Source organism: Suricata suricatta, chromosome 15, assembly GCF_006229205.1.
Source record: "Suricata suricatta isolate VVHF042 chromosome 15, meerkat_22Aug2017_6uvM2_HiC, whole genome shotgun sequence".
NCBI lineage: Eukaryota > Metazoa > Chordata > Mammalia > Carnivora > Herpestidae > Suricata > Suricata suricatta.
In genome coordinates, this window is record NC_043714.1 from 41,595,497 (window position 1) to 41,609,482 (window position 13,986).

General features: G+C 42.0%; 1 protein-coding gene and 1 non-coding gene across 2 annotated transcripts; both read right to left on the bottom strand.

Moving 5' to 3' along the window:
- Nucleotides 1-2,884: 2,884 nt before the first annotated feature.
- RPL30 (ribosomal protein L30) lies at nucleotides 2,885-6,628 on the bottom strand. The gene is made up of 5 exons (XM_029923445.1): nucleotides 6,548-6,628; nucleotides 6,395-6,446; nucleotides 5,984-6,129; nucleotides 3,669-3,799; nucleotides 2,885-2,985 (listed from the first exon to the last, which is right to left on the bottom strand). Exons 2-5 carry the CDS (start codon nucleotides 6,413-6,415, stop codon nucleotides 2,936-2,938), a joined length of 348 nt encoding a protein of 115 aa, XP_029779305.1. The 5' UTR covers nucleotides 6,416-6,446; nucleotides 6,548-6,628; the 3' UTR covers nucleotides 2,885-2,935.
- On the bottom strand, nucleotides 3,161-3,292 carry LOC115279560. Its single transcript, XR_003903513.1, has one exon. It is a non-coding gene; the product is annotated as a small nucleolar RNA SNORA72 (small nucleolar RNA).
- Nucleotides 6,629-13,986: the final 7,358 nt, after the last annotated feature.

Sequence of the window (13,986 nt, forward strand, 5' to 3'; positions counted from 1 at the left end):
CAATGAATGCTTTGCTTACCTTACCCTGAGGAAAGTACTTTGGAAGATTCCTACTCCTAAGTTATCTTTTGAAGCAAAGAGATAGGAACAGTAAATTACAGTAAATGTACAAGATGTTCAAGACCTACTACGAACAAGATTTAGAGGAAATTCTGGCCTAGAAAGCCAGAAGCCTATCAATGAGAACTAAATTAATGTTTAAACCCTAAAAGTCATTCGGCCTGGTGTTTGAACTCCTAAGTGATAACAGAGTTGAAAATGCGGCGTCTGTCCTCTAGGATCTTAGTTTAGTGAGAAACAGATGTGAGCAATGCTATACAAAAGGTTCTACAGTAACCCAGTGGTACCCCATCAAGCTAGAAGAGGATGGAGGCCTGAAGAGGAGGGCAAGGAAACCAGATGCCACTGCACACAGGGGGAGCCCCTCCCCCAAAAGACAACTGGAAGTAAGATTTGCAACAAGGCAAAGAGAATTGTTTCCCATGAACCAGATCTTCCAGAAGGCCCAATTCATTGCATTCATGGCCAGCCTCAAGTCTGTTTCTTCTCTGTGCACCTTTTGCCCCTGCCACCACACCACACTGATTGCAATTAACACCCTCCACAAAACCCAACCTCTTCTCTGGGACATTTTTATCTCCAGACCTAACAGCTCAGTGCAAGTATGGAATAAATCCAACTGGCTGGAATTTCCTGCAATCCCCTGCATAGTAGAGCTTCCCAAACACATTACTTTGATTATAATCAGAAAATTACATTTAAAAACGCCAACTTAGACCTTCCCAGATCTTCCTAACTAGTGGCATTTTCTTCAGTTCTGGCAGTATTTTAATGGCACTTCATCACAGTTGTCCCAGGCCAGAATGGGGGAGATATGTTTCCTATCTACTAGCTTTAAACTTTTCTCTGAACTTTAAATTTCTTTCTTGCTTAAACAATAAGGGCACAAAAAGCACATATAAAGAAAAAGCAAAAGCTGAATGACCTTATACCATATTATCACTAGAAGCCCCTAGAAATCACAAATTATTTTCTAAAAGCCATCATTCCAAAAGGCCTGCAGCCACAAGCCCTGCAACACGTTACAAAGAAATGGTAGGCTGGCACAGGCAACAATGTATTCTTTCAGGTACCACCCCTTAACTAAATTGTAACTGGTCAACCTGGAGGGAAAAATAATCCAAAAATAACCCAAATAGCTGCAAGCTCAACTTGAAAGACTACATTTATCAAGTAGAAAATAAACACACCAACTTCCTTAACCCAAGACTAATCCCATTAGAGACCAGATGTAGTCTGACCAAGCAATTCTTATTAGACAGATCTCAAACATTTTAAACCATTTTCAACACACCACTCCCTGGTGAGGAAGACACGAGCACATTAAAAACATTTATAGGGGCACCATGGTGGCTCAGTCCATTAAGAGTCCAGCTTCGGCTCACGTCATGATCTCTTGGGAGTTCAAGCCCCGAGTGAGGCTCCATGCTGACAGCTCAGAGCTTGGAGCCTGCTTTGGATTCTGGGTCTCTCTCTGCACTTCCCCTACTCATGATGTCTCTCTCAAGAAAAAAAAAAAACTAAGAAAATAAATTTACAGATCGTCCGATCTCTGTGGCTGTCACCCAGGAGATGCTACTTTGAAAGCATGGGGTAGCATTTGGGAGTGTCATTACACTTCATTACATGGTAGATACATGAGTGAAAAATATCCTGCAACATTCAGTCCTCCCCAACAAAGAAATCTCATTGAAAAAGGTCAGTAGTGCCCCCAAATGGAGAAATAACTGACCAACCAGTAAAACTAGCTACTCTTCAGTTATATCCCTAACCTCATGTTAATTCCACACATAAACTAAAATTATGTAATGTTAGCTTGAAAGAAACCCATACCCCCATCTATGAAACTGGGATCTGAACCACCCATGGCTACCACAGCAACTAAAGCTTCAGGGGTGCCTAGTGGCTCAGTAGGTGGGTGGAGCTTGCTTAAGATTCTCTGCCCCTCCCCCACTGTGCTCAGGCTCTCTCAAAAGAAACACTGAAGGAAGTCTTGTGACAGTCCATAGAGCATTGATGGCCTCATCTAGGTCTCACTCATCTACTATAGGAGTTGAATGATCTGAAGTCCAAAAGGTATGGTGATTTCTGACTCTTGCAGCCTGAAAGCACAGCACAGGACTGTGAGGAGTATACCCCAGTATATACAGCAACACTGGACTCTGTATGTACATTAAGATAATCTACATTAACTCCTGAAAATGCCCCAAAGGAAATGTGGGAAAAGGGTTCCAGCGGACTTGGGAGATGTAGTATGTAGCCTCCCAAAAATCTCAACACCAAATACACTTACTTCACAGTGTATCTTCTAGGAATAAAATTATATAAAACAAACTTTGGGCAACTGGATGTAGCACTTACTGAAAACCTGGGATTATTCTAAAGTGCTCTACATACATTTCTTCCACCTGAACCACGGCACACCCTTCGGAAAAATCCTTCATTAAAGTTCAATAGAACTTTTCACGGACTGAAAACATGTTGGGTGGGGTTATTTCATTTAACCATCTCTGCTACTCAGATTTATAGATTTAAGCTGCATTATAAATTACAATTCTGGTTTAATTCTGTGTATTGATCTTTGCTGCCTCTCAAACATATTCAAATATAAAATGCCAACAATATCCCAAGACTGGAATCTCTTAAATATCTAGTCCAGGAAAGGAACTCTTCACTCCCTTTATAAAAAGGAAACTGGAAACTGGAATGTATAGCTATTAAACCCAAAGTCTGACCTCTGTATCTAAGTGCCTCATCCTATCAAATCCTTTCTTCAGGAAAATGTATGGACACAGAAAGATACAAAGAAAATAACTGAAATGAATACAGTTTTTAAAACAAGCTCTGGCCAGTTTTATTAAAGAAAAATTGTGATTTACTTTTCACCAGTCTGTTCTGGCATGCTTCGAATGATATCAGAATCACCTAGAAAATAAAACATAATAGTTTTACAATTTGTTTAATGGCAACTGGTAATCATCAAATTAGCAATGGTTATCTTCAAAAGTTACTACACTAGCTTTGCTATCATTTCTCAAGGATGATCAGATACCTAGAGTCACAGACATTTCCCACAGATCCATCATATAAGTCAGACTTGATTTATCACCAGCATTGATAAAACCAGACCCAGGGAAAGAACTAAGTCTGGGGACACATGCATGGTCTTAATATAGCGAATGTTTAGCCTGCCCTGATTATTACAAAATCAGAACAGCGAGAATATTCGCAATCTTTTACAAATTAATTAAAAACTCCTAATTCAAAATATAACAATCTTTTTCTCAACTGAATCTGTACCCATTTGTCCCTAGGCAGCCAGGAAGGATTTCCTTCTTCTATTTCACTTGATCCCTCCTCCCACCTTTTATAATTTCACCTTTACCAAGGTCCTAAATTTTAAGGGGTTCAAACAAAATTCAGAATTTCAAAGTAAAAAAAACTTCATTTATACCTAGACCTATCGCAATGTACTTATGTTATTAATTTTCCATGAAATAAAACAGGATATCCATATTTTCAATATCTGAACCTAATTATCAAGACATTTGTATAACAAAGAGTACTTCTACTAATTATATTATAAAGGGAACACTTCAAAAACATACCTGGATCAATGATAGCCAGTGTGCACACTCTGTAGTATTTCCCGCAAGCTGTGCCCAATTCAATATTATTGCCACTGTAGTGATGGACACCAGTTTTGGCCAACATGGCATAGTACTCTATTTCGGATTTCCTTTGGTAAACAAAAGACAAATAAATAAATGCCATACCAGATGACGGACAGAGTAAATGTTACTATGTCCTTCAGTAGACTTAATGCTGGTATGGCCTTCCAACAGTCATTAAACCAGTAATTACTCTAAAAAAAGTATCATATCCATTAGCCAAGACAAACTATCCTTTCCTTTGGTCCTTTAGGAGAAATGGACAACCAGCAAATTATCTTCTGAATATCTATGTTTAAGACCATAACAATGCTCATGGAAAAGAGGGTAGGATGTGCAATAAAAATATTTACTTAGCATTTACTACACACCAGACACTTTACATTGTATAATCGCACAACAATCTCTTAAGTAAAACACTCATTTTTTTAATCCAATTTTTAAATCCAGAATCCAAACCCATGTTCCCTTTAAAAGATAAACATTTCTGGGGCACCCAGTGGCTCAATGGGTTAAGCTTTCAATTCAGTTTCAGCTCAGGTCACCATCTCAAGGTTTATGATAGTTCAAGGCCTGCACTGGGCTCTGCACGGACAGTGTGGAGCCTGTTTAGGATTCACTGTCTCTTCACTCTTCCCCTCTCATGCTCTCTCTGGCTCGCTCAAAAATAAACTTAAAAAAATAATAATAAAAAAATAAACCACTCTTACCACTTTCTGATGCCCTGAATCCTAGATGGGGAATATTACTTACATAAGATTAAATTTCTGTGTCAACTTAGTAGACAGACTTTAACAGTTTTACAAATTAGAAGAGTCCTAACAGAAGCTTGCCTATTACTCAAAATATGGATCCACAGACCAGCAGTGGTGTGTGTGCTTTTGAAAATGCATTAATGTCAGGGGCGCCTGGGCGACTCAAACTGGTTAAGTGTCCACCAACTCTGTTTCGGCACAGGTCACAGTCTCATAGTTTGTGGCCCCTGATAGGGCTCTGTGCTGACAGCGGGGAGCCCACTTGGGATTCCTGCTCTCCCTCTCCCTAGCCCATCTCCTGCTCGTGGGCTCGCTCTCTCTCTTTCTCTCTCTCTCAAAATAAAAAAATAAACATTTTGGACCTGGGAGGCTCAGTTGGTTAAGTTCTTGAGTTTGAGCCCCACATCGGGCTCTGTGCTGACAGCTTAGAGACTGGAGCCTGCTTCAGATTCTGTGTCTCCCTCTCTATGCCCACCCTCCCAGTCTCTCTCTCCCTCAAAAACAAACATTAAAAAAATTAACAACAATAAAAAAAAGCATAATGTCAGGTCCCGTCCCATTAAATCAGATCCTGCATTTAACAAGATTACCAGTAATTGTGTGCACATTCACGCTTGAGAAGCACTGAGACAGGAGGTAAGCCTGAAAACCAAGACAGGGGAAAGGATGGAGCACAGAGCACTCCAGGCAAGCCCATTATGTACAGGCACCCTAGATAAAATGCCAGGAGCAAGGTATACATTATCACAGAAAAAACTCAATGCAGCACTGATCACATGGCTTATATTCTGCACAGTCCAAGTCTCTTTAACTTATTTTCCATACGAAGTTCAACTTCAAAACAGTGAAATCAAGCAAAAACTTGGGGAGCTAGGAATTTGTAGCTCCGCAGCCAGCTTGAACTTTTATCTTAGCTTTACTATACTGTAACTAGTTCAAAAAATGAGAGAGACAGAGAGAGAGAGAGAGAGAGAGAGAGAGAGAGAGAGAGAGAGACCCCGCGTGCACACACAAACGGGGGTGGCGGGGCAAAGAGAAGGGGTGAGAATCCCAAGCAGGCTCCGCACTGTCAGCGCAGAGCCCTATGTGGGGCTTGAACCCACTAACCCACGACTAACCCTGCGTAGAAATCAAGGCAGCCCTCAGAACGAGTACTTTTAAAGAATGACCAAAAAGGCATGACACAAAACACACCGGGAAAAAAATGTCTGTATCTCCCTCAAACTCTGACGTTCCATGGTTTTCTCCTTCTTGCCACACTTCTCCACAAGTTTACAAACGGAAAACACGATGGCGGGGAGGAAGGGGGGGGGGCACCTCAAGACCTAATCACGACAGAAGCAACCGCACATTTTTCTGCAGATGCTCGCTCGAAAACAAATTTTACATAAAGCCGAGTTCGTGCTACCCCGATTACCCACGCTGACACTCTGGTTATTCCCTCCGATGAATATGCAGTGGGCGACAAACACACTCAAGGTTCCTTGGATTGATTACCTCAAGGCTGGACAGTTGTTGGCGAGGATGACCAGTTTCGCTTTGCCATGCCTGATCATTTTCAGAGTCTGCTTGTACCCCAGCACATACTTTCCACTTTTCATAACGAGTTGGAGCCTAGAGTTGATGGACTCCAGCGACTTTTTCTACAAAGCAAACATTTAAGACGGACCTGAAGGCCTTGCTTTTAACCATCTCAAAACCGCATCCAACTTTCTGGAAGCTGAACCCTTAAGAAAAAAAAACGTCCTACGTCTAGGATCCCAAGTCACTGAGAGGACCGCTCGGTTTCCTCTCGGGTCTCTCCAAGCCAGGGAGCATTTTGTCTTCCCAGTGTGCTCACATCTGCCCACCCCGGCCGAGACATCCCTCCACGTGAATCGGCTTCCGGCCCTGGCCCGCTGCACTCACCGTCTTCTTTGCGGCCACCATCTTCCTGCCTTAGGTGCGGGACGGACCCAACCTAGAACAGACAAAGGACAGGACAGGGCGTTCAGGATCGGAACTCCAAACGGCAACCCACTGCGCTGCGGCCTGCACCTCCGACCCGGGGAGCCCACTCACCAAAAGCAGTCGCCAAGATGGCCGGGAAGGAGAAAGGAAAGAGTCCCCACAATGCAAAGCTCTTCACTGCAAAGACGGGATGCCGGAACCGGAAGCAAGCCGCAAGTGGAAGGGGCGGGGCAAAAGTGGAGGGCCGCTGAAGTTTGCGTCCGTCGCCGCCAGTTAGAGTTGCAGTGGAGCTTTACGTATACTTTTTGCTGCGGGACTTAAAGCTGTGTTACTCTGTTGTTCGAGCTGCAGACTGAGGAACCAAGGAACGTCGAACTGGGCGGGAGTTAGAAAAACCGACTGAGGGTGAGACGGGAGGCGCGGTGAGAAGAGGCGCCGGCGGCTGACCACGGTCTTAGTACCGCTGAACTCCTCTATACCGAAGCCGCGGCTTTGGGGGACTAGGGGATACAACGGTGCTTCTCAGCCCCCGAGTCCACCTTCCCGCGTCAGTTCCGCGCGGGTTCGAAGCAGCTGTGTGCCCTCCCCTGCCCTCGCCCACGTTGCCGGCCTCGGAGAACGGTGGCGTCCGGTGCTGGCTCCGCCAAACTCCCCTCTTTAGTGGCAGTGCTAGTGCGACCTTGTAAGCGCACTTTGCACAGAGAGCAACGAACAGGGCTAACTTAAGAATTTCTTTGTTGCGAACGTTGTACCTTGATATAAATGTCCAGTGACGGATCATTCAAAATAGGAAGCATAGAGCCTCTCCCACCAGCATCAGAAATGTAAAATCGGACCAGTTGGTAAGCTGTCAACGTGTGTCAGCTTTTAGGAAACAGTCACAGTTGCTCAGAAACGTGTGAACAAGGATATTGATTTCGGTATTGTTTTTAATAGCAAAGGAAATTAGATACATAAAATTCTCATTTTAAAAAAAATTTTTGTCTTTATTTTATTTTGAGAGAGAGAGGCAGAGAGCGAGCGAGGGAGGGCCAGAGAGAGAGAGAGAGGGAGACACAGACTATGAAGCAAGCTCCAGATTCTGAGCTGTCAGCACAGAGCCCAACCCAAGGCTCGAATCCAAAGACCGTGAGATTATGGCCTGAGCCGAGGTCGAATGCTCAACCGACCTAGCCACCCTGGCGCCCCTCATTATTGTTTTTCTTTTAAATTTTTTTGTTTAATGTGTATTTTTGAGAGAGAGACCAAGCACGAGTGGGGAAGGAGCAGAGAGAGAGAGAGAGAGAGAGAGAGAGAGAGAGAGAGAGAGAGAGAGAGAGAGAGAGAGAAACACAGAATTCGAAGCAGGCTCCAGGCTGTGAGCTGTCAGCCCAAAGCTGACAGACGGCGAGATCATGATCTGAACCAAAGTTGGATGCTTAACTGAGTCCCCAAGGCGCCCCATTTTAGAGATTAAATGATTAAAGTACTTGATATGACCTTCCTGGGATGCTTTTCACTATATGATACCAAGTTTCTGATCCTTACTATATATGTCCTCGCTCTACTTTAAAGAACGGCCCGGGGCATCCGGCTTCAGCTCAGGACATGATCTCACAGTTCCTGGGTTCGAGCCCCGCATCAGGCTCTGTGCTGACCGCTCAGAACCTGAAGCCTGCTTCCAATTCTGTGTATCCCTCTCTCTCTGACCCTCCCCTGCTCTTACTGTCTCTCAAAAATAAATTTAAAAAAAACATTAAAAAATAAAAATAAATAAAGAACGGCCTTAGTTGCTTTCTCCCAGGATCTTACCATGGTTTTGTATTGGAAGCCAGAGAAGCCCAAAGCACTTATTTTATGTATGAAACATGACCAGAGAATGTTTAAGAATTCTTCCTACAGGATCTTAATGGATTTTGCTGTATCTCTTTGGAGACAGATTTAGGTTCTCAGTTTTAATTTTGTTTTGGGTTTTTTTTTTTAATGTTTATTTTTGGATAGCAAGTGGGGTAGGAACAGAGGGGAAAATCTAAAGCAGGCTTCAGGCTCTGAGCCGTCAGCATACAGCCCAACAAGGGTCTTTTTTTTACTTTTTTAAATTTATTTTTATAAAAATGATTCTAACCTAAGACACTTTTTTCTTTTCTTTTTTTAAAAATAGTTTATTGTCAAATTGGTTTCCATACAACACCCAGTGTTCTTCCCCACAAGTGCCCTCCTCCATCACCACCACCTCTTTCCCACCTCCCCCTTCAACCCTCAGTTCGTTTCCAGTATTCAATGGTCTCTCAAGTTTTGCGTCCCTCTCTCTCCCCAACTCTCTTTACGAGGGTCTTGAACCCACGAACCATGAGATCATGACCTGAGCCAAAGTTGTACACTTAATCAACTGAGCCACCCAGGGCCCAGGTTCTTGGTTTTTCTATTTAATAGCTGCATGACTTGGGGCAAATTGTCTAAACTTTCTAAGCCTCAGTTTCTTCATTAGAAAGCTAGAATAATATGTCTAATTCATAATATTGTTACCAGGATCACAGTAAATGGTGTATAAAGCATCTAGCATAGGGCCTTCTACAGAATTAATGGGCAGTGAATATTAGTTCTCAGTCCAGTTCTTGCCTCCCTAACCTCCCCCAGCACAGCCTCCCACTCACACCTAAGTCATTCACAAAATCATAAAACCTATGCACTAGGGGAAGAAATACTGGCCATGCAAAAATAACAGTCAAATCTTTTGGCTAGAGAAGATTTTATAAAATTGGAGTGCCTGGGTGGCTCAGTTGTGCATCCGACTCTTCATTTTGGCTCAGGTCTTGATCCCAGGGTCATGGGATCCAGCCCCACATTGGCCTTTACGCTGACGGTGTGGAACCTGCTTAAGATTCTCTCTTTTGGGGCTCCTGGGTGGCTTCGTTGGCTAAGGATCCAACTTCAGCTCAGGTCATGATCTCACAGTTTCTGGGTTCGAGCCCTGCGTAGAGCTCTGTGCTGACAGTACAGAGCCTGCTTCAGATTCTCTCTGTCCTTCTCTCTCTTCCCCATCCCCGTTTGTGCTCTTTTACTCTCAAACTTAAAAGAAAAAGATTCTCTCTTTCCCTCTGTCCCTCTCCCCTGCTCACATGGTCTCTCTCTCAAATTAAAAATTAAAAAATATTTTCTAAAAATTTTCCACTTTTGTATTTTATTAGAGCAGGAGTTGGCAAACTTTTTCTATGGAGCCAAATAAATATTTTAGCCCTTTGAGGCCATACGTTCTCTGTGGCAACTACTCTGCCCTTGTAGCACAAAAGCAGCCATAGGCAATAGATAATGGCTAAAACCTTACGTACAGAATCAGGCAGTTGGCCAAATCTGGCCTGCAGGCTATACTTTGCAGGCCCTTGTGTGAAAAGATTACTCTTAATATTATTAAAAATAGCTGCTTTAAGTCATGTCTTTTTTGCAAAAGAGATGTATGTTGAAGTATTTACAGGTGAAGTGTCATGATTATCTGCAACTTATTTTTGAATTTCTAAAATAAATGTAAATAAAACCCTAAAATAAATGAAGGTAGACAGGTAGGTAGAGCAAATGCAGCAAAGTGTTAACAATCATTGAGTTTAAAGTGGAGGGTATTTTGGTATTGGGTGTGCCATTCGACTTTCTTGAGTTTGAAAATCATCGTACTAAAAAGTTGGGAAATATATATGCTTTAAGAAAGGACTTTGCCATGTAGATACTATTTTGTTTTTTCAGGATGTCAGTCTGTAGCATTTCAGAGGGATTTTGAAAAAATAACCAACAGGTAAATGCGATAGAACAGAATTAACACAAGGCTTTGGTGTTCACTCATCAAAATGGCTGCTTCAAGATTCTGAGAACTCTGCAGGTACCTGCATTCATTGTGCTTTTGGTTCATACTTGCTGTGGGGAGTAAAAGTGACAGGCTGCCTTCCCGGTTAGAGCAAATACTAACAAGTTCAGGTGATATTCATTGCTTCAGTACACTAGCCCATCCCCTGATTGTTAAGCAGTTAAAACTATCATATTCATTATCATCAGCTGTTATTCAGTGTCCAGATTAGGAAGTGGCCCATTAGTACAGGTGACCCTTGAACAACTCAGAGGTTAGAGGCACTGACCGCCCACGTTTTCAAAAGTCCATTGTATAACTTTTGGTTCCTAAAAAACTTAACTACTAATAGCCTACTGTTGACCAGACAACCCTTATCAATAACATAAACAGTCAGATGACCTGTTTTTTATATTCTACGTATTATATACTGTATACTTACAAAAAGGAAGTGAGAAAAGAATGTTTCTAAGAAAATCCTAAGAGTAAATACATTACTGTACTGGGGGGAAAATCCACATATAAGTGGACCCTCCCATTTCAAATCAGTGTTCAAGGGTCAGCTGTAATTTGGAATTCCGTTGGTCTAACTCAACCTTCACATTCTTACGTCATGGACATTAAACATGCTCAGAAATCTGGTGAGGAGAGGGAAGGACAATGAATCCAAGTGAAAAGATCCTGTAAACCAAATGAATGTTGGTGACCTTTCAACTAACTAGACACACGTACACCAATACAAGAATTCTGAACCATTAGAGGACAAAGGGGAATGAATGCTACCTATTCCTCTCCACCCTTTTCTGCCTCCACAGTAATAAGGAATCCAAAATATTTCTTCTATACCCCTCTCTGTTCAGACGAGGAATGCTTCAGACTGCACTGGATTAAAAAATAAGCCAAAGAAATGCTTTTTCCTTTTTTAAATTTTTTAAATTTTTTCCATCCAAGGAGCATAGTTTTTTTTTACATTTTTGGATACAAAGAACCCAGAGTACTTCATTTACTATTTTACTATAGAGGGTGACACTTTGGGAAAGTAGTGTCTATAAATGTTTGTCTTTGGATTATTTTATATTTCTTAGAGTCCATTTTGAAATTTTAGTATTAATGGGGTTCCTATGTTTCTAAGTGTCCATTAATATGACATTTTACATATTCTTTTCAATAATTTGAAAAGTCTGCCATGTACATGTACTTTTATCCTTAATAAACTGTAATACACAGATTAAGACAGTGATTTTTTTTGCTTTTAACTGGAATTTAATTAATATTATAACAATGTCATGCTGATCAGAAAATGTCACTGATTAGTTAATAGAGAAATAATAAATGCAAATTTGTAACAACATCAAAACATGAGTATGTTGAAGAAAAATGACAAAAGAACTCCTTGGAGGTGAAACAATTTATGAACTATGCCTTCAAGATACAACACATCAAGGTACTATCATCCTTTAACATCACAGGAATAAGACCGGACAGGTAATTGCCGAGAAGGAGAATGGTCAGGGAGAGGGGAGGTAGGGTAAGCATTGTATATTAGCCTAGATACTTAAGTTGTAAGCAACAGAAACTAGCTCAGTTAAGCATACAAGGAAAATTATATTGTAGTTTACCGAGAGAACAGGAAGCTTGGAGAGTAAGACCCAGATCTGTGCATACTGGTCATGGCAGAAGCAATACTATTTACTAGTCACTGGTTCATAACATACTCTGGAAACCACAGGATAGCACCCCAACCTTCAAAAGGGTTTTATGTTGGCTGGTGCCATAACAGAGTGTTTAATGTGCCCTTCTATCTTCCTATAGGTGTATTTTTTTTTTATTTTTTAGTTATTGTGTGTGAGAGAGAGAAAGAGAAAGAGAGAGAGAGACAGCGTGAGCAGGGGAGGGTCAGAGAGGGAGACACAGAATCTGAAGATAGTCTCCAGGCTCTGAGCTAGCTGTCAGCACAGAGCCTGATGCGGGGTTCTAACCCATGAACCAACCGTGAGATCATGACCTGAGCCGAAGCTGACGCTTAACCAACTAAGTGTCCCATATTATCCTATAGGTTTAACTTCTGGCTATTGAGGTAGATGAAAAGACCAGTAAATCACATAGAAATTTCCCTGTTGGCCTTACTTGTCTCACAGTAAAGTGAGTTATTTAGTAAGATACACTGAATAGAACATCTTGGTGTGTAATGTCTAGATGACTATCCACTAATGGATGGTGCTGCCAGGAGCCTGATGTGCAGGAAAAGCAAACATAATCCACTGACTATTAAAATGAAGATTTTCTACTGCTTCTAAAGAGGTCCGATCACTTTCACGAGGAGGCTGATTATAGGTGCTATTTTGGAGGCTCACAGTTGGTTACTCTTAACTGCTGCTGGCAAACCGGGCAGTTACCCAGGGAAACCATGTTAAGTGGAGGAATATGGTGTTGAGCCCATAAATGGCTTCCCTGCCTGTTCTTAGAGCCATTTTATTCCTGACTTCATTGAGCAAGACTTGAGGTGGCTTATGAAAAAGACTTCTAACATCCACAGGACACCTGGTTAGTATTGTCCACCTGATGTTAAAATGGTCCCTCTGAAGAAAACAAGAGACCATGTCTTGGATGACAAATTATCTCCAAGGAAAAGTAAGATACCCCAGTCAAACAATAATTGATGGGGAAAAGAGGAAACATTAGGATACAGAGAATTTCAAGTTAGTGTTCATATATAACCAATCTTCGGGTACCTGGGTGCTTCAATGAGTTGAGTGTTGACTCTTGAATTCATGTCAGGATATGATCTCATGGTTTGTGGGATCAAGCCCCACATCAGACTCTGCGGACAGCATGGGGCCTGCTTGGAATTCTCTCTCTCACTCTCTCTGCCCCTCCTTTCCCTCTCTCAAAATAAATAAATAAACTAAAAAAAAAATCTGTAAATTATTGCAGCTCTTTTGAGGAAGAATGGAGTTTTGAAAAAATTTCACTAGCTAAATAAAATGAAATATGACTTTAACTTACAAAAGCATCTTCTGAAGTGGGAAGCTACTCGGGACTGACTTGTGTCCCCTGCCTCCTTCATTCATATGTTGAACCCCTGACCCCCATATGACTCAATGGGGAGGTAGAGTTCAGGATGAAGTTAAGGTTAATGAGGTCATAAGGGTGGCCTTATAAACACTAATCTGTCAGGGCTGTGGCCTTGGAGTAAGAGGAAGGTTCCACCCCAAACCCCACGTGAGAACACAGCGAGAAGGCTGCCACCTGCAAGCCAGAAAGAGTTCTCACCAGAAACCAAATTGGCCAGTACCTTGATCTTAAACTTCCCAGGCTCCAGAATTGTGACAATTAAATATGTTATTTAAGCCACCCAGTTTATGGCTTTTTGTTATGACAGCTCAACCTAACAGAGGGCCTTTTGATAGTATTTATATAAAACATAAATATTCCCCCAAATTTTGGCCTATTCTGTCAGGTCTATTCACATACCCCTAAACTTTCTTGCACTAATCCTGTCAATTTACTCAGGGACTTGGAATCCAGCCAAAGGCTTAGCCACTCTCAAAGTACTTCTCTTTACTTGGGGCACAGTTACCCTGTAGAAGGCTAGAAGAGTCATAGCACATGTCTGTGATGTTGTAAAGTGTACTTCCTCAGAGATACCCAGTCTCCTCCTCACTGGAAGGAATTTGTGAATGGATTGCTGGGGTGGCCTAGGATTTGTGGGGCCTACACTGCAGGAGGGAGAGGAAGA